The 20,733-nt window shown below is 40.9% G+C and overlaps 1 protein-coding gene across 3 annotated transcripts in view; it reads right to left on the bottom strand.

The window, feature by feature from the left end:
• Positions 1 to 411: 411 nt before the first annotated feature.
• XRN1 (5'-3' exoribonuclease 1) overlaps positions 412 to 20,733 on the bottom strand; it is an 88,550-nt gene continuing 68,228 nt past the window's right edge. For 2 of the 3 annotated variants that reach the window (XM_014574045.4, XM_075937651.2), the window contains 11 exons: positions 15,562 to 15,657; positions 15,126 to 15,240; positions 10,866 to 10,927; positions 10,222 to 10,332; positions 9,097 to 9,225; positions 8,656 to 8,812; positions 7,971 to 8,152; positions 6,820 to 6,933; positions 6,612 to 6,729; positions 4,742 to 4,902; positions 412 to 4,341 (listed from right to left, as the gene is read on the bottom strand). In XM_014574045.4, the coding sequence (XP_014429531.3) occupies positions 4,045 to 4,341; positions 4,742 to 4,902; positions 6,612 to 6,729; positions 6,820 to 6,933; positions 7,971 to 8,152; positions 8,656 to 8,812; positions 9,097 to 9,225; positions 10,222 to 10,332; positions 10,866 to 10,927; positions 15,126 to 15,240; positions 15,562 to 15,657 (1,542 nt within the window). In that variant the 3' untranslated portion in view covers positions 412 to 4,044. The remainder of the gene's footprint in view (positions 4,342 to 4,741; positions 4,903 to 6,611; positions 6,730 to 6,819; positions 6,934 to 7,970; positions 8,153 to 8,655; positions 8,813 to 9,096; positions 9,226 to 10,221; positions 10,333 to 10,865; positions 10,928 to 15,125; positions 15,241 to 15,561; positions 15,658 to 20,733) is intronic. The other variant, XM_014574044.4, reaches the window with a different exon arrangement.

Genomic DNA, 20,733 nt, shown 5'->3' with positions numbered 1-20,733 from the left:
TTTCAGTGATCAAGGCCTTTCAGTGACCTTTGACACCTCTTCGCTGTTCAGTGTAATAACAGCTCACCTTGGCACTATGCTCTCACACTACAAAAATCAAGTGTTACCTTCTGACTGATACTCTTAACTAGCAACAGAAGTGCAAGAAACCTTAGCGGATCCTCAATAGCCAGTTGAAGGTATTTCATTTGTAATTGCCAGGCAGTCTGCATTGAAAATTCATACTTTTGGTCTCCTGAATGACTGGTGGTGGGACACCAAAAAATCACTCCAATAAATGGAAACTTGCTGCTTTTTTGGGTTCAAAACAATTGGGATATTAAAAAGTTTAACCCAATTCTGAAACTTTGGATTGAAAGGCAGGATGGTTCCCAAGTATTAGGCACTTGAAAATAAAACATTTAAGATAAATAATTTTTCTAGTTTCAATATTTAATCCAAGCAGACGTAGACAACGAACAGGTTTATAAAATTATTCTGTTGAATTAAAATTCTGTATAGCATTTAACTCTTATGAATAATTTTTTATCCTTCAGTGTATCTTATGTTCATATTTTAAAATATCTTTGCACAGTCCTTTATGCAACTACATGCTAGAAATCTGCAGACACACAATTTAACACTAAACAGGACAAAAATACATTCATATCCATTTATATGCAAATTTAAAACATTTCACTTGGCAGATAAACAATGAAAAGTTATTTTAAAAAAATCAAACTACAAAAATGCACACATAAAAGTCTTCCCTTTTGGATTTTTAATAAAATACTGCTCTGTATAAGATCTAATGAAAAATTCTAGTACTTACAAAATACTTTATATCTATGAGAACAATGAATGTTTAAAGTTATACTTGTATGAATTAAACATAATTACAGAGTTGACATAGAATATTAAAAAAAGAACTGAAATCATGGATGATATGGCATAGGTCAATGTATACATCCCATGTTAGAAAAAGCTAAAATAAGTAAATTTGGACACCAGGTAGTGGACACGATCGATCCCATAAAATAAAGATAAAACAGACAGTAAAGGTAATTAGGAAATAGAGACTAATATAATATACAGCAGATATAGAATAAATATTTAACCTATGTATAGAAACTGGTATAGCAGTTTCAGTGGCACTGGTAAAAATTGAGCTTCTAGTTTGAAAGAAGTGACCATTTAATGAGAAAAAATGGCTTATTTATACTGGCATTGGCATAGTCTCCTTCATAAATCATTCTCTACATATCTGGCTATCTATATATACACAAAAGAGGACATTATAAACTTTACATAATTCACCATTTCAGCAGAGACTCTAGTACCTGCTCCCAGTATCTATTAGCCATGTAATCTTGGGGATAACATTGAAAAACAATGTTTTATGGAGATTAGAATCTCTTAGGAAGCTTAGTAGGTATGCTGGAATAATTCAGTTTTCTCCATAATAGGAGCTTCTCAAAAAACTCTCCTCCCCCACTGCCTCTTTCAGGAAATCAAATAATAGTAAAGATAGGAACTCAGGGTCTGGAAATCTAGTTAGGAGAAGCAACATTTAAAAAAAAATATGTATGTTAGTAACATCATGCCAGTATCATCTCTAATGTTGATGAGATATGGATACATTGTGAGAGTCAAGTTTTCCTTAGTGAAATGTACTTTAAGACCTTCTAAAAGGCGAAACTCAAAAAATAAGATGGAGTTTTGATAGATGTTGTCTCTGAAGAAACAGGATTTTGAATCTTATAAATCTAAGTTAAACTCACATTGGAAAGCATTAGATTTAAAGAAAAGCACATGGCACAGCAGAATATAGGTGAATCTTTGAGACTAAGTAGATGCTAAATGCTATTGAGAGATTATCTCCTGAAAAATAGTTGTACAAAAGTTAATCAGTGTAAAGATCTGCAGCTTGCAATTCTAGTCTGGAGATCTGCAGATATTTTGAATGATTGAGATGGCATGACAAAAAATAATCCTGAAATGACATGATTTCTGGAATCAGAGTTCAAATACACTGGATCCACATACAGAATCGGTTATTTCTGTGGGACCATTAATCCAGATTAACCAGAGGAGTTTTATGATTATGTACAGACTAAAAGGATTGGAGTATCATGCCAAAAAAAAAAGAGCGAGAGAGAGAGATCAAACAACATTTCTGAGAGATCACACTAAGACCCCCTGGAAGGCAGGCTAGCAGAAAGGAGAAAAAAACAGTTTTGGAAAAATTAATCAAGTACTTTAGGAAGTGAAATCTCTGAGAGATGAAATTGGATGCTCCTATTAGAAAGTGAAATTTATGTTACTTTGGCAAAATAGCAAGATAAGAAACCAAGAAAATTCCACAAACTTGCATGGCCTACATCAAGTCTTAGAGACAATGTACTGAATTATTGATTAAAGTCTGACATGTCTCTAAGCCTTTTATGGTTTGGAGGGAAATGTATTTTCACAGGGACAGACAAGAATAAGAAAAAAATGGTGGTGCAAACTAAGACAACATCTGCAGAGTGTACCAAATGAGATGCAACATCAGACCAAGATTTGCATTACAGTGCCATTTGAGTTTTTTCTTTCTTTTAGATAGACCATGTAAATAAAGAATGACGATCTTACGAGTTAAAGGGATAATTCCCTCTAAAAAGGTAAATCAAGTTTGTTTTTTTGGTCTGGATGTTATTAGGGTGTATATGTTTGGAACTCTTAACTCAAGGATAACAATTTAGAGTATCTCCTGCCACCATATATTAACATGCAGTTAAAATACCTATAAACAAAAATAATAATTTAGAAAAGAGAACCTGCCAGATTACAAAGTTCACTCTGTGGTGGAAAATGTGGATGAGAGAAATTGTCTCAAAAGGCAAAAATGAGTTTGATTAACATGCTTTATATCCAAATACCTTTGCATTCTACTCATTTATAAATTAGAAAAATTCAGGATTTTTGTGGCTTTTGGAATCCATGCAGAAGTGCATGTGGATGTGTAGTGGAGATTTATGTTCATTAACTAGTACGGTGAAATAAGATTTAAAAATTAATCACAACTAGCAACTAACTTCATTAATATAATTTGAAGTGAGAACTTGTTTGTATTTGTAACCTATAAGCCAGTTGTCTCTCATTCATTTACTCTAGTTGTCTGTTAGCAACTCATCTACTTTGCCATTTTGTAAAATGCATCCTGTAACAATAAAATAGATATGTAATGATGTCTTCTTAGAGTTTTAGAACTGCTACCCTTTGGTATGAAACCTAGAAATGAATGTAATTACAGCAACTTTGGCAGTGCCACCATAGTTAAGTTCTATTCCTAGTGCTTCAGTCAAAAAAGGACCTAGAGACCAAATAAATATGAAATTTACAGGTAAATAAAAGCCTTCTCTACTTTATTATATTACCATAAAAAGGAGTTAAAATTCAAAAGGTCATGTTAAGTAACATTTGATGCCTGACTTATTACTGCCACAAATCTCATGCCAAAAGCAAGACAATTCTGAATTAGGATTCCCACTCTAGTATTATTGCTGCTCACCCAGTTGAGAATATAGAGCCACTGTTCAGAGACCTAGGCACCAATGAATTGTGTGGTAACCGTAATTCAGGATTTTCTGTCTTTTATCAGTTTAAGATCTTTAATCAAATTTTAACATAATTTTCTATATATTTATCAACAGCCCAGAAAAGACTAGCAACTGAAATTTCTATCACTCTTTATTATACTTATTTTTCAAAAATAATGCTTTATGACTTGGAAAGGAGATTTTTTATATATATATATATATATATACACACACATACACACACACACACACACACACACACTGGGGTAAGAGGAAAAATAAAATCATTTAAAATGGTTGATTTTTCTAAATGGCACTTAAGTTTTTTTTAAGGATCTCTATATATCTAGATCTCTTTATCCTTAAAAAATATATGTGTGTGTGTGTGTGTGTGTGTGTGTGTGTAAACACACACACACACACACACACACATACATATATATAAATTGGGGGAAGAGGAAAGATAAAAATCTAGCTATTGTATTTATTCCGAAGATTTTGGCGCACCAAAATTAACAGCCAGTTTTCTTGGCTTTCGTTTGCTAGAAATGTTTGGTGTTGATTTGTTATGAGAAACACTCGGAGAAGCGACATCGTCTTGAAAAGAAATAGTAGATTGAGCAGCTTGAGGAGATTTTAAAGGAACTGAAGTATCTTGTTGAATGAGCTTGGTGTTGTCTGAAGACACTCGCTGTTCATTCTTTAGTGGTACAGCTTGAGTGGAACTCTGGAATTCTTTGAACTCAAAATTTTTCTTGCTAGCAGCTCTTTTTTTAGTTACCTTTAAATCAAATAAATATTATTTAACAGAATGTAGTTTCAGAAAAATGAACACAGAGCAGTCAATTTTCTAAAATTATACAACTAAACAATGTATCACAGGAGTGTCTTTGCAGCCATCAAATCTCTTATTATTAGATTACAGGATTATCACTCTGAAGCCTAGAATATCTGTGGAGTCAGTGTGAAGAGATGGAAATAGCTACATACATGGCTAAAAGTTCTCTTTGTTCAGAATATCACCAGGTTTAAACATCACTGGGACTCGGTCTGATACTGACCAGATTTTAAGTTCTTGGCCATTTTTGACTTATGTTTACACTTGACTTTACGCTTGTATATAAATACCTTTACCATCTTCTACCAAAATATAATCGCAAGACAATCTCTGTCATGCTTACCTGTAGAGGAATAAACTGATTGTGAGTACCAACTGGTATAGTTCCTGAAAGAGGCATATTCCCTGGATATGACCCAGGATAGTAAGGTTTGCCATGAATAGGCACTGGAGCTCTCCATTGCACTGGACCAAACATGTGAGATGATGGAGGCATCATATTAGCTGTGGAAAAACAACCAATAAACTTTTAAGTTTCTATTATTTCTTTTTTTGGAAGGAAGGAAATTCCCTGAACCAAGCGTATCTTTAGGATATTTTTTCACTATGCTTCTTTCACCACCATGGCCCTGTTTTACAACTGAGGAGGGTAAATGCATTCTCTTTGGAACTAGTTAACAAAACAAGAACTGGGGAGAAGTAAGAAAGCAGTGCCTGCTTGGGGATCTCAAATCCTACACTATGGCTAACTGATTAATTGCTGGTCACCACAAACACAAGCCTTCTTGCACTCTACAAAAACAGCAGAGCATTAATGATACCATGGACATTTTCAGTAGGCTTTCTTGGGTTGTTACATCACCACATTGCTTGGCAGCTGGTGTAAGGATTCTTATCTAATGTCTCAGGGAAAAGACTCAAGAAATGGCTCTAAAAATATAGCAAAGGACACCTTGATTTGCCAATTCACAGATGACTGTTAGCAACTCAAGAAAATAATAGAATACTGTTGAGACAATATGGAAGTCACAAAAGCTTTGTTAAGTTTCTGGCAAGTTGCAGAAGTAAATGAACCTTCCCCCCGATTGACCAGGACCAAAAGTTCCAAACTGCTTCCCATTATAATTGGGAGAAAAACCAACAGTCAGCTAATTGGCAGAGATCTTGAAAAGAACCACCGAACAAATGGAAGATGTGGACTTCTTTGTTTTTAATTTGTGTGTCCATGAAAGTAGGTTCACAAATTTCCTTTTTTAAGGATATTCAGAGTAGAGATGTTAAATAATATTTAATTAAGTAATCATGTAGCTACAAAAAAATTGTACCTGTTACATCGTGACTAAAATACTCCCTGGGGGCAAGGCTGGCAGCCAGTGTGCTCCCAGCCCCCCACTAGGGAAGTCCCCTGCTACTGCCTCTCTATCAGAGGCAGCAGTGCGGGGTGACAGCCAGCCAGTCCGTAAGGGGAGCTGATTTAAAAACCGGGTCTCCACGCAGATCGGCTCCTGCCTGTCATCCTGCACTGCTGCCTTTCATACAAAAGCAGCCGTACAGAGTGGCAGCACCCCCTATTTGCAGAGCCTTAGCTCCTCGCGGACAGCCCTTCCTCCCCATGCACTGCTGCCTCTGCTACCACAATGGCGCCAGATCCAGCCATAGTTGACATAGTACTAACTGCTGGCAGAGGGTGTGGCTTGAACCTCCAACCCCAGGCTCTGGTGGCTGATGCCTTATCCTCCCTACTGGTAAGTCGGCACCAAGTGCAGTTGTGGACAACCTAGGGAAGGGTGCCCAGCAACATCAAGGAAGAGTGAGGTTCAACCCCCAGCCCCAGACTACAGAGGCAGCAGTGCAGGGTGTGTGTGTGGGGGGGGGGGGGGGGCTCTGTGGGAACCAGCACGTGCAGGGACCAGACTTAAAAGCTGGCTCCCCATGGGCACAGGCTCCCGCCTCTTCCCTGCCTTGCTGCCTCTGATACAGAGGAAGTGGGGGGGGGGAGGGTGGAAATATGTGTAGTCAATAGGATTAACCGATAAGACCAGGCTTATCAATTAATCATATTGACTACACATTGACATCCCTAGTTCAGGGGCACATTACATATGGTAGGACTTAAAATGGCATTCTGTGGAAGTCACCCAGCTTCACAAAATCCTATTAGAATTACAGTCAAGTTTCCAATTATTTGAAAAGTGCATTAGTCAAATCCTTACCAGTGGCTTGGTTGAAGACTGGAGGAATAGATCCAGGTGGTACAGGAGCTCCGATGGACTGATAATTTGGAAACAACAGTGGAGGTGGTGGCAAAGAAAAGTTCACTCCTAAAGAGCTCTAGTTAAGAGAGAATAATTTTTTTTATAACATGCTCAATGTAATAAAACAAGACAAAGATACAGGTGTTATACAGTGTACTATTCTCACCAATCGTTGTAATGCAAAAAATGCAGCTCTCTCCTTGGCTTCATTTTCAGAGTGACACTGAGGTCCGTGTACTAATAAGCCATTGGATAATTTTACTTGACAAACTGTCATGGTCTATGAAAATAACATAAAATAATTGTTTTCATTCAGGTTTTTTTGTTATCACTGTACTCATACACAAGCAAAAATAAGAGCTAAAAATTGAGACAGATTAACACAAAATTAATACAATAGTATTTTATTTTTGGAAACGAACCAAACCAGAGGCACTCAGGTCTCATTTGCACCAGCACGTTACATTTACAATTTCATTTACAATAGCTATTACTGTAAATGCATAGCAAGGGGCATGATATATGTCAGCATTGGGCAACCTGCAGAGCAATAGCCATGTGCTGCTGCCAATCGGGTTTTATGTGTGGCTCATGAAACATTTTGTTTACCATTGCCAGGGCTCAACAAATAATACAATCTACTCGCCCGTGGCATGTGCATGTGCAATGTGGCTCTTGCGCATGCGCAGTATGGGGCTGGCGAGCGGTTTTCGCCGCCGTTCATCAAACCCTGACCATTAACCACACGCAGGGTTGCCACATTCAGCTGGTTTCTGTCTATGTAGTTTTTTTCTACCAGTATTACTAAAGAGGTATGCACATAAAGTAAGGGCAAATGAAATGAGGTGAGTGATGATTGCACACAACATTGACTATGAATGCCACATGCTCCCTCTGTACCCAATCAAAGTGCTGCTACACAAGGGCGGATGAGAGTTTTGCGGGGCGCAGGGCCTATTGTAGCACGGGGCCCAGGGCAGCACAATTTTGCGCATGCGCCACGGTCATAGCCGACAGGTAGTAGTGTGTGCGCGGGGCCTATTGAAGTGCGGGGCCTGGGGCAGCTGCCCCACTCACCCTGCCCTATATCTGCTGCTGCTGCTAGTATTCAATCTGCACACCCCGCAAATTCTAGGTATGCAAGCACAGTTAGCAAAACTACCCCATCCTGGGAGACCATCTTGGTTACAACTATCTTGTGGCCCACTGAGATAAAGGAGGGCCACTCATGGAGCCCATTCACTAGGCCCAAGTTGTTCATCCCTGATTTACATCCAATGCACAGGACTGTAGATCTACCTATATAAAAAGCCTCACCTGTGGTGTTCTGAGAAAGGAGAAATCTGGCTGTGGCATTCCAACCAAGGAACAAATGCGAGAGAGTTCAGATACTGGGGTAGACACTGCAGACTGTGGACCAAGGAGAGGGTGACTTCCAATTTCCAAAACCTGAGCATTATGAGGGCCTCCTACACTTTGAGGCTTGTTCATGTAAGCAGCTGTAAAAAAAAAAAAAAAAAAAAAAAAAAAGCGCATCAGGCAAATATAAAATAAAAGACAATTCTAAAACATCAACACAGAAGCAAGAATATTTGAATAAGTTCCTGGTATTTTCAGACTGCCTAACTTTAATGTTAGGCATTCAATAGAATACTTAGGCAATGTACAGATTTCCAGTGCTGAATAGTAAAAAGGAAATGAAAAAAATGGAAACTTCTACTGTTTGCTCCTGGAAACAAGTAACAGTAGCCATGGCTCGACAAATTATGTAATCTACTCGCCCGTGGCAAGTAGATTACAACCCGGAAGAGCCGGGTTCGGGCAATCTCTGCATGCACAGAACGATCTGCGCATGCGCAGATCGTCGGACAGCGCGGCTGGCAAGTGGGGCTTGCCGCGACTCGGCGAGCCCTGACAATAACAACCTTTTTAATAACTGTAGAGACTGAGAACATAAGGCTCTTAATGATTTTGATGAAAATTAGCTGGTATTTGTGCATACCCATCTTTTTTGTCTGTTTATGCTGCATTGTAGTCCCATGGGAATCCTGGCTAACAGTAGAAGCAGGAACTACATTAATTAGTGGCTTCATTTCATTTTTGGTTTCTGTGTCAGAGCCATCAATCTTCAAAATTTCTTTGAGCATCTGTGTTCCTTTCTTTAGAAAAAGAGGAAAATATACAATCTAGTGAAGTTAAAACAGCACTATACAAAATGAATAAAAAAATCCTTCACAATGTTAAAAACAATTACATTTTTTATTTCCCTGAATAGTAATATTTTACTTTTAACAAATATATATGTTAACTTGCTTTAAAAAAGTGAATTAAATGCCATTATGTTTAATAAAGCAATGCATGGTTTGTTTGTAAACAGAAGCATATAAGAAAGTAAGAAAACAAATGCTAAATTGCCACCCAATGGCTCCCACAATACACCAACCATAGCAAAAGACTGCGGTGACAAATGTTCTTCATTGGTAACTCTTTCTTCCTTGGGATAAGATGATTGCATTTCATTTTCTTTGGAGATTTTCAAAGATGCTAGCAGATTTTCAAGTTCTGAGTCCTTCTAAGGAATAGATGTACAATTATACTAAAAAAATGCATGTAAAATTATTTAAAATAATAAATGCCATGACCAGAAATAATTGGTTTAAAGAAGGATTAAGTCTTCTTCAGGCTATTTCGTTTTGTCAGCATCTGATCCAAATATGGCTCTCTATATGTGGAACTCCATTCAAGACCATGGGAACTATGGGCACATAGTGATTTTTAGATTGAAAATATCTAAGCACTAAAGCAGGGGTGGCCAACTTGAAGCTCCAGAGCCACAGCTGCTCTTCTGAAGTTAATATATGGCTCCATGCACAGGTGCCAGTTCTGATGTTGGAGCTACAAGTGCCAACTTTCTAATGTGCTGGGGAGTTCAGCCCCTGGCTCTGCCCCAGAATCTGCCTCCATTCCACTCCTTCCCCTGAGCCTACTCCTGCCCCAACCTCCCAGAGGGCTTATCTAGGCTACACAAGTGTCGAAAGACGATATGCAAATTCTGTGGGAATGTGCATATCTTCTTCCGATCTCACTTTCAAAAGCAGAGCTTTCGAAAGTGAAAGTAGTTTAGACACAACTTTTTTGTTGACCCCTCTTCCCCTTTGTTGAAAAGCCGCTCTCCTCAAAAAATGAGGTTTACGCGGCTTTTAGACAAACGGGAGGCGGGGGGGGGGGGGGGGATTGCCGAAAAAGTCACATCTAAACTACTTTCACTTTTGAAAGCTCAGCTTTCGAAAGTGAGATTGGAAGAACATATACGAATTCCCGCAGAATTTGCATATCCTCCTTTGAGACACTAGCATAGTCTAGATGAGTCCAGAGGCTCCTGCATGACACAGAACAGACAGCAGTGGGCGGTGGGGGAGCTGATGAAAGGCTGCTGATGTATTATCATACTTCTTTGGCAATGTACATTGGTAAATTATGGCTACTTCTCAGCTTAGGTTGGCCACACCTACCATAAATGGACCACTTTAGTCAGAAGTAGGCTCACATTTAATGAGCCAACTCTTACCTTCCCAGCTATAAAGGAACCATCAACTGAAGCCATCTGAATTACAGGCACATTTGAACTTTCATTCCGCTTCAAAAGTTTAACATTATATTTATTTGCTCCTGCAACATTCTGAAAAAAATTGCACTATTAATTATTACACATTAACACCTCACATTTTGTTAAAATGTAGATCAGTTTAAAACAATCTGCAAATAGTTTTTCACAAACTATCATGCTTGTATCCAAATGGACTACACTCTCACAGAAAATCCCTGATAACATTTATGTTTTACAATGAGAATATCAGCTTTAAATATCTGAAGCTAGAAAAACTACTTACAAATGAAAACAATGGAAGAGATTAAAAAACTTGTGAAATGCTTGCTACCATCAATCTTGGAATAACATGTCATAATTTGCAGTATGTCTGACACAAGCATCACCTCTCTCATTTTCTATAAAGGCTCCAAGAACAATGGTACAATATCATATAACATTTTTAAAGGATAAAAATTGCCACAGACATAAGAAACTTCTCACAGCTGAAAGCAGAATTCACTAAGCTGCTCACTGGAGAAAATTTATAAGATGACAAACTAAAAAATAGTAATAAAAAACAAATAATTATTGGAATATATCAACTCAATGTAAGAAGAATATACCTGTTTATTTGATATTTTGTGTGTCAAACCTTCATTTCTTGGAACTTTAGAATCTTCTTTAACTATAAATAAATTACCAGAGGGATAGCCATGTTAGACTGAATCGCGGCTTATAAATAAATTAATTCACATAATCAACTGAACAAAGGAACAATTATTCTTTTTTACTGTTTTTAAAAGATATGAAACTAATCAAATTAATTTCAGAAAAAAATATGCCTCCAGTTAGATGAAATTAGAATTAAAATTGAGTGCATGTATCAAACGCTCGTGAACTCCAACATTATTGTTTCTATATACTTTTCTTGACTGGCTAAAGGAAACAAACATTAAACGTATTTGATAATGCTTATGTATAGGATCCTAGTAAATTCACAGCCATGAAAAAATGTGTAACAGACCATGAAATTTGGTCTTGTGTACTTTTACACTATACAGGCAGTCCCCGGGTTACGTACAAGATAGGGACTGTAGGTTTGTTCTTAAGTTGAATCTGTATGTAAGTCGGAACTGGCGTCCAGATTCAGCCGCTGCTGAAACTGATCAGTTTCAACAGTGGCTGAATCTGGACGCCAGTTCTGACTTACATACAGATTCAACTTAAGAACCCCAGGCATCCCCAAGTCAGCTGCTGCTGAAACTGATCAGCGGCTGATTCCAGGAAGCCCGGGGCAGGGGCTTCCTGTAGTCAGCCACTGGTCATTTTCAGCAGCTGCTGACTAGGGGACACCTGGGGCAGAGCAGCTGGGGTGCTGCTGGGTTGGTCCAGTGGCACCCAGAGCGGCGCTACGGGACCAACTGGCAGCGCCCCAGCTGCTGTACCACAGGCGTCAGGAGCAAAGCCGCGGAGCACGGGGGCAGCGGGACAGCCCAGACGCGCCGTGGCTATCCTGCTGCCCCCGGGCTCCGCGGCTTTGCTCTGCTCTGCTCCCCGTCCCCCAGGTCTGCAGACCAGGGGGAGGGGGAGCAGAGTAGAGCAGAGCGGCGGAACGCGCGGCCAGCTGACAGCCCAGACGCGTCTGGGCTGTCAGCTGGCCGCGTGCTCCGCTCTGCTTTCCCGCCCCCCCCCCCCATGGTTTGCAGACCAGGGGGAGGGGGAGCAGAGCAGAGCAGAGCGGCAGAACCAGAAGCATCTGGGCTGTCAGCTGGCCGCGTGCTCCGCTCTGCTCCCCCTCCCCCTGGTCTGCAGACCAGGGGGAGGGGGAGCAGAGCGGAGCGGAGCAGAGCAGAGCAGAGCGGCAGAACGCGCGGCCAGCTGACAGCCCAGAAGCATCTGGGCTGTCAGCTGGCCGTGTGCTCCGCTCTGCTCCCCCCCCCCACTGCAGATCAGGGGGAGGGGGAGCAGAGTGGAGCACAGCAGAGCGGCGGAACGCGCGGCCAGCTGACAGCCCAGACGCGTCTAGGCTGTCAGCTGGCCGCGTGCTCCGCTCTGCTCCCCCTCCCCCTGGTCTGCAGACCAGGGGGAGGGGGAGCAGAGCAGAGCGGAGCGGAGCGGAGCGGAGCGGAGCAGAGCGGCAGAACGCGCGGCCAGCTGACAGCTGGCTGCGCGTTCCGCCGCTCTGCTCTGTTCTGCTCCCCCTGGTCTGCAGGGGGCGTGGGGGGGAGCAGAGCGGAGCGCGCGGCCAGCTGACAGCCCAGACGCTTCTGGGCTGTCAGCTGGCCCCGCGTTCCGCCGCTGCTTTGCTTCCTCTCCCTGGTCTGCTCGAGACCAGGGAGAGGAAGTGCCCCGTTCGTAACTGCGGATCCGACGTAAGTCGGATCCGCGTAACTCGGGGACTGCCTGTACTACACAGATTTCAAAGGGGGGGGAAGAACAGCATTTCTCAAACACTGGGGTCTGACCCAAAATGGAGTTACAGGGAGGTTGCAAGATTTTTTTTTAGGAGAATCACAGTATTTTCACTCTTACTTTTATGTTGCCTTAAGAGCTGAACAACCAGAGAGTTCCTGATGTTGGCTAGGAGCCCAGCTCTGAAGACAGAGCCATTACCACCCTTGCTTCTGTGCTGCTTCTGGCAGCAGCTTTGCCTTCAGAACTGGGCTCCTGGCCAGTGTTCCCTCTAAGTTTTTCCATCCATGAGTGGAATGAGTTTTGTCTTGTGCAACAATATAGAGGTTGTGTGCATTTGTTCAGATGTGTGCCACTGTGTCACCTAAGTTAACAATAAATATTTTATATATTTTTAATGTGTTATGGAAGAAAGAATACTAAAACAAGGGATAATTAACAAGGTGCGTAACTTAAAATATTTATTTAATATGAAGTCAAATAAAAAACTTTAATACTGCAAAATTTTCAGTAGCCAACTTCCTATGTTTATAGCCCTCAACTAGATTCTCTCCGAGATGGTCTTCCTCCTCAATTAAATCTGGCTCTCCTTTCAGAGAACTATGTTAATTGGCTTTTCAGACTACCATTTCTGAGCTTGTGTAGGATACGCTCTCCATTGCACACCTACACAACAGCATATTGAATATTTCTCCCAATTCACAATGTGTCTCAGGGCTATATTTTATTTTGGATCAGGGGTTAAGTCACTCCAGTGTCTCCCAACCACTGCCCTCAATTCTTTTTATATAGACAATTCTTTTTATTATTACAGATAAATAGCCAATTTAGAAAGTGTAGTTATCTGGATTGCTTGTTCTGCACACAAGACATAAATCAGAGCTAAAGCTCTCTGATGAATCAAGTGCAGATTTCTCTTGTCTGATTTGATCAACTCATAAGCATTCTTCAAAGTTTAAATGTCTATTAATAACAATAATATATAAGTAAGGTGACAAATAATATTCTTTGCTTTATGCCAGCGTGCACAGGAAGTCCAGCAGTAACTTGGACAGCTCTGTGTCATGTGTGTGTGTAATATGTAAAGAAGGGAAAACAATTGTGGGGTCATCAGTGATGTAGCAGTAGAGGGTTTATACTGTGTATCAATGATTTCCTGCTCTTTTTTGGGGGTCTGGTTTTGTAATGGCAGCGGGCCTGCTGAACGCTGTGTATGTTTTACTATTTTAAGACATGTTTACAAAAAAAAGGATGTAATGTTTTCAAGAACATGTATTGCTATCTCTGCATCACATTATACCATCATATTTAGAAATGATAAAACTAAAAACTTGCTTAGGAGCAATTAAGCACTAGTAAGACAACAATATTCCTCTATTTAGCTAGAGCTACATTTCAGTATATTCTTTCTGTCCAACCATTTTAACCCCGCCCCCACACAACCTAATTCCTTATTCATCATGTCATTCTCACTTATACTGCATGACAGTCAAGCCCATACCTTGCACAAACACTGTCCCCCACCAAGAAATTAATAAGCCACTTCTGCCCTATAAGCACATTCATATTGGTACTATTCCCACTCTTCCATTGGACCATGCAAGCCCACGTAGCCCCCGGCTCTGGCTACCATCACACGGGCCATGGCTCCAGTCACCGCCACATGGTCCCCGGCTCCAGCTGCAGTTCCAGCAGTCACCACATGGCTCTGGCCCTCTACTCTCTCACCTACCAAGCCCACGACCGCTATCTTGCTTTCCACATCATCGAAGCTGAGTGCTGCTGCACGGTTCTGCTGATGAGGTGAGTAGGAGTAAAATTCTTTGTGCAAATTCTCTCTGAGTTGCTTCCCAGAGGGAACTTAGCTCCTGGCCAATATCCACTCTGCTTGCCCAACTCTGAAGGCTGTAATGCCATCAACAGCAGTGCAGAAGTAAGGACAGCAGTATGATAGTCCCACCCACAATAATCTTGCAACCTCTCAGCTACTACTTTTTGGGCAGGATTCTTACAATTACAGCACTGTGAAATTTCAGATTTAAAATATCCAAAATCATGAATATTATTATTTTTAAAATCCCATGACCGTGAAATTGACCAAAATTGACCAAAATGGATCATAAATTTGGTAGTGCTCTATTTATGTAACCTTACTCATGTCTAGTAGATATGCTTACTTTTGCTTCAAAAGGCTGTACATGCAAAAACATCTATAAGTTTAATAATCTGGGCCAATTGCTTGATTAATGACTGCACGGTTAGTAGAGAGATCAGATATGCTTAAAACCAGCCAATCCTGGTGCACTTGGGCTCAATGAGACCAGGATTTCACCAGACTATAATCAGTATTGTGTTTGTAAAACATTTTCTTATAAAATGTTGATAGCAAAGAAACTCAGTGGATATTTCTATACAAAAATCAACAACACAGGCCAGTTTTTTGAAATTAAATTGCTGGTTATAGTACTTACACTTTTTAAATGGCTCCTGTTTTCTTTGCTGGCTTTTAAGAGTACTCTCACTGAAGCCTGGTTTATAGAACTGGTTGCCAGTTTCTGGCTTTGTTTCTTGAGGTAGAACTGAACTCTAGAAATTGAAATATTCACACATTTAATATTAACCAGAAGACAGATACACAATAATTTACAATCTTTACAACAGGCCATCACCTCTTTCTAAATGCTGAATAAAGTTTATTCATACTACATAAAACTAGCTAGCTTGATTTTTTATATGAGCCTGAACAGTTCATCTTGTAATAAATTCATTAAAAATTAAGAAATATTGCTATATTGTACATATTCTACCCAAGTGTCCATACATAACATATCTTCAAAACAATGTTTTATCTATAAACACAAGGAAGTTCAGTAAAAGTGTAATGCACAAAATCAGATATACACTAACCTTTTCATCTATATTTTTTTGAACATGCTGTGGTTTTCCACACCCTTGTAGTGATTGCCAAATGCTACAAAATTCATCATCTTGTTTACTCTGAGCCTGGCAAAAGATTTAAAAAAAATACAACTTTTGCATTGATACAGATACAAATAACTTCTGAAAACTAAGCCACAAATATTTATACTAGGACTCTCCTGAAGTGTTTCCCTAAAATGTTAATGGCAGTACTTTATTTTGTCCTTTTGCCTTCATGAGTAACCTCTAAATTTTACTAACACGAAAAAAAGTAACAAAATCCGTTTAAAGTTTTTGTCCAATGGCAGAATTCCAAGGCCAGTATCTGTTTCATTGATAAATCTTTGATCTTGCAAATTTTCAGGTCTACTTACTTGAGTAAAGTTATGCATGCATTTGTATAGGAATGGGGCTCAAGTATGTAAACAATTATTACAATATTTTTTAAAAAGGTTGTTTTTTATGTAAATCATTGTTTTTTTATTTCGTAATTTATACTACATATACTACATACTTCTTTTTAAAAATAAACCTGTTTAAAATACAATATGAATTAAATGTAAAATATGTTAAGGCTTAAACTTATAATAATATCTCATATCATTAACATAAAAATAAATATGCTGAATAAATATGAAACACTTGATTTAAATGCTCTTTTTCTATACAAAAAAAGAATTGGGGGAAAATTCTAACTTTTTAGGTCAAGCTTTAAAGATATGGCATAATACATCAGCTTCAATTACTCGGTCTTCTTTTCAAAAGACTTAGGTGAGTAGGAACTTAAGATCCAGCCACTTTTACTTACGCATATTTGAAATTTTCCCCAGGCTGTTCTGAAACAGTTTAATTCACTGACTACAGCTACCACCTCTGTTTAATAAATCATTTAGTTGGAAGAGTGAAACATGGTTTGAAAAGAAGTTTATAGATCGAAAAAAAGTTAAAATTTTGTTTAATAAAATATAAATGGTATATGATTTTTGCATGTTTAATTAAATTCCAGTTACCATTCTAATTAAGGATGTTAAAATGCAGTTAACTGACTAGTCAATGGACTTTCCATCAACTAGTCGATAGGCACGTCCACAGTCCTCCTTTGCAATGTACAAGAGCCCTAGCAGTAGGATTCAAAGGAGGAATGCGCATTCAAAGGAGGAATGCGGAACTTCACGTACAGCCCGGGGCCAGTGGGAAGTCCCACTGACTCCGGGCTGCACACAAGTACCTGCTTTGAAATGCACAAGAGTCCCCAGTGAGGACATTTCAAAGCCATGCTATGGCCTCTATGCTAGGAGCTCCCCTGCCCCACTGATCAGCTGTGCGGCAGCTGCCCCTTTGAAATTGCTGCCTCCACACAATTCAGAGGGGAGGCAGGGGAGCCCGGGCTCCCTGCAAACCTGGGATCAGCTGGGCAGTCCCCAGCTGATCCCAGGTCCTGGGGAAATGCCGCGGGGAGCCTGGGCTCAGCTGAAAGTCCCCAGCTGAGCCTGGGCTCAATGGCAGCTGCCCCTTTGAATTGCGCAGAGGCGGCGGGCTGCCCCTTTAAAATGCTGCTTCAGCACAATTTAAAAGGACAGCCATGGAGCCCAGGGTCAGCTGGGGACTCCCCAAATGATCCCGAGTCCTGGGGAAATGCCATGGGGAGCCCAGGCTCAGCTGGGAAGTCCCAACTGAGCCTGGACTCCCCTCCTGACCTTTGGAATTGCACAGAGGCGGACATTGTGCTCAGCTGTGCAGCGGCTATCCCCGGGAAGTGCCACGTGGAACCTGGGGTCAGGTGGGGACTCCCCAGCTGACCCCAGGCTCCAAGGCTGCCCCTTTGAATTAGCGTAGAGATGGTGTTTTAAAGGGCAGTCCGCTGCACAGTTGATCCCAGGATCAGCTGTGCAGCTGCCACTTTGAAGTAGCCCTTCCCCTGCCCCCCCCCCCCGCCTCTATTTCATAAAGGCAGCAAGTGGGGGATGGGGGGAGGGAACTGACTAGCTGACATTAATATCTGATAAGAAAATGCTTATTGGATAGTTGACTAGTCTTTAACATCCTTAATTATAATCGAGCTTGATACGAATCAAGAGCAAAAAGTTAATTATCTTGTAAATAAGCAAAATGTATTTCACCATTTTCTTACTTAAAATGTACACTAAGAATCTGAAAATATTAAGCTATATAAATATTTAAATAAATTAATACAGGTAATGTAGAAATAAGATGTTCCAAATATAGTGAAAATGCTCTATTTAATTGTAAATCAATACATTGTAATAATTATCAACCAATGACAGTGCACCTTTCTTTAGAAAATAATCAAAGTACAAATAGACAAGCCACTAATTCTAGGCTTTCCACTTGGTGATTTAAATAATAATTTAAATAATCTTACTTAAATCAATCCACACTGAAATGCGCTAATACATTCACTTCCTTACAGACTCATTAAAGGCTCACTTGTCTGAATCTGAATTACAAGAAAACACCCATGTTTGACAAGGGTAGTCTGGCAGAGCTACAAATCTGTAAAACCATGGAAAAAGGACACTACTGTAAATAGTGAGCCATTACAAATACTAGCCTCTAACAAGCAAGCTGGAAGTACAGCCATACTCACAGCAACAGTTTAATTTTTACAGTATATTCATTTGAAGACATTACTTTTTTATACTGTATTGTGATGATTTAGTTAGTGTGTAACAACTATTTATAAAAAACCAGTGTATAAAAATTAATTCCATTCCACACACACAGTTGTCAGAGATTTCTGCATTAGTATCATCTGTAGGGCTAGCTGTGGTGCCCTCTAGAGTGCTGCTCCAAGTGCAAGGCCCGCAGGGCCTCAGTTCATTCTTGCTAGCAACTCCAACAGAGGAGGGCAGGAATGGAATGGATGTGAACATATCTAGTCTGGAAAAGAGAAGATTGAGAGGGGACATGGTAGCAGTTTTCAGGTATTTAAAAGGGTGTTACAAGGAGGAAGGAGAAAAATTGGTCTCCTTGGCCTCTGAGGATAGAACAAGCAGCAATGGGCTCAAACTGCAGCAAGGGAGGTTTAGGTTGGACATTAGGAAAAACTTCCTAACTGTCAGGTTGGTTAAATACTGGAATAAGTTGCCTAGGGAGGTTGTGGAATCTCCACCTCTGGAGATATTTAAGAGCAGGTTAGATACATGTCTATAAGGGATGGTCTAGACAGCACTGGGTCCTGCCATGATGGCAGGGGACTGGACTTGATGACCTCTCGAGGTCTCCTCCAGTCCTAGTAGTCTATGATTCTTTAGTAAGATCACTCATTTATCTATCTCATATATTGTATTACACACAAAAAACTGTACTAAAATAACATTAAGATTCCAAAGTCAAACTCTAAAGAGTTAGGAAATGCCAGAATTAAGATTGACTATAAGCTTAATTTACCTCCCTTATACTAACTCAACCCCACTAGGCTGGGCACTGAGGTGGGAAGAGGATGGGTAGCGTTTCTTAGGTCCCTTATCCTTCTTCCTGTAGGAGCCAGGTCTGGAAGTTCCCCAACACCTATACTGTGATTGAGGAGGTGGCAGCAGACATCAGAATGGCTTCTTGGATTACTGAGGAGAGTGCAAGCCCAGGGATCACAGGGTGACTCAGGAGTCCTTGCGCCCATGAAGCCTAAAGTTAGTCAGATCATAGAAGACTCTCAAACCTTCAAATGGGAGGTTGTGTATTGTGGCCAGCAACTCCTGCGACAGATCAGAAGCCTGCAACCCGGAGTTTTGCCTCATGGCCACTATAGAAGCAACTACTCTAGAAGTCAAGCCTGTCACATCCCATGCCATCTAGGGGACTCCCCAAGCCACGGTCATGCCATTGCTGACCAATGCAGCAAACTATTGGGTATGGTCCTGCAGAAGGCCCTCTGAATTTATTAAGGAAGTCCCGCAGGTTAAAATTATAACATACCAGCAGGGCCTGGAGACCCAGAACTGTAAGCTGGTCATTAAATAAACTTTCCTGCCAAACTGGTCTAGTCCTTTGGCCTCTTCATTTTTAAGCATTCCATTGGGATATTCCCGTCTCTTTCTTTCATTCACCATGGACGTGACCAATGAAGCCACAGGGGGATGAATGTACAGGTACTCAAAGTCTTTTACAAGGATATAATATTTCTTTTCTGCTTTCTTTGACATTGACAGTACAGAGGAGGGAAGCTGACACACTGATTTAGCAATTTGTAGCATTCCTGGGTGGACTGGCAATGCAATTTTAGCTAGTGCATTGGCCAAGATATTGATAAGGTGGTCTATGTTCACAACTTCCTCAATCTGCAGGCAATGGCTGTCCACCGCCCATTTAAGGAAGGCCTCGTGCTCCTTAAAATAGTCCAAGGGGCCACGGATGTGAGGTGGCCCCATTACTGCTTTGTCCAGGGTCGACAACAGTTTCACTGCTTGTTCCTGTTCCTTTCCATATCAACAGAGGGCTCCCTCAGTGCCAGGGTGTAGTGCAGTCTTGCAATCTGATGATGGGGTCAGTGGTTCCACACCTAGCTTGTCCCGTATGGCAAGGGAAGGCTGTGAATACTTAGCCAGCATCACCCATATTCCCTACCTGTTCCAGTACTGCCACTGGGGAGAGGGAGCACTGTACCTGCTGCAGTGACACTGTGACCAGAGCTACCCTGAATTCCTGCATTGGTGGCAAGTTGTCCCTCCTTTGTGATGGGCTGAAGTTGCAGTCTGATCCAGACTACTGCCCCTCTCATGACCAAGACAGGGCCATGGAGGCCTAAGACTGCTGACCTTGCAGGCTGACTGAGGGGGGTAATGGTGTGTAACGTTGTTTTCCCATGAAACAGTACAGGGGTGAGCGAGACCAATGCTGAGATCCTGAATGGGCCCTCCAAGATGGTGACTAACATCAAGGAGACAGCCTTAGATAGGGTGACCAGCGCCTGAAACATCTGCGGTTTATGTTCGCCGTTACCTGTGGTGTGGGGATCGAAGCCTTGAATCCAGAGGGATCTTGTCAGGGAACAAGGCCTTCCGGTCAGAGAGCTAAGATTCAGTGCTGGACTCAGGTCACAATAAAGACGACCTGTGCCTGCAGTTTGGTGACCAGAGGTGATCTGCCAGTCTATGCTGCTGCACCCTGGTGGGCATGCTCTTCTGTGCCAGAGGTGGAGAT

This window comes from Pelodiscus sinensis, chromosome 10 (assembly GCF_052426305.1).
Source record: "Pelodiscus sinensis isolate ZL-2025 chromosome 10, ASM5242630v1, whole genome shotgun sequence".
Classification (NCBI taxonomy): domain Eukaryota; kingdom Metazoa; phylum Chordata; order Testudines; family Trionychidae; genus Pelodiscus; species Pelodiscus sinensis.
The sequence above is the reverse complement of the archived record's forward strand: the minus strand, read 5'-3'. Positions and strand labels throughout refer to the sequence as shown.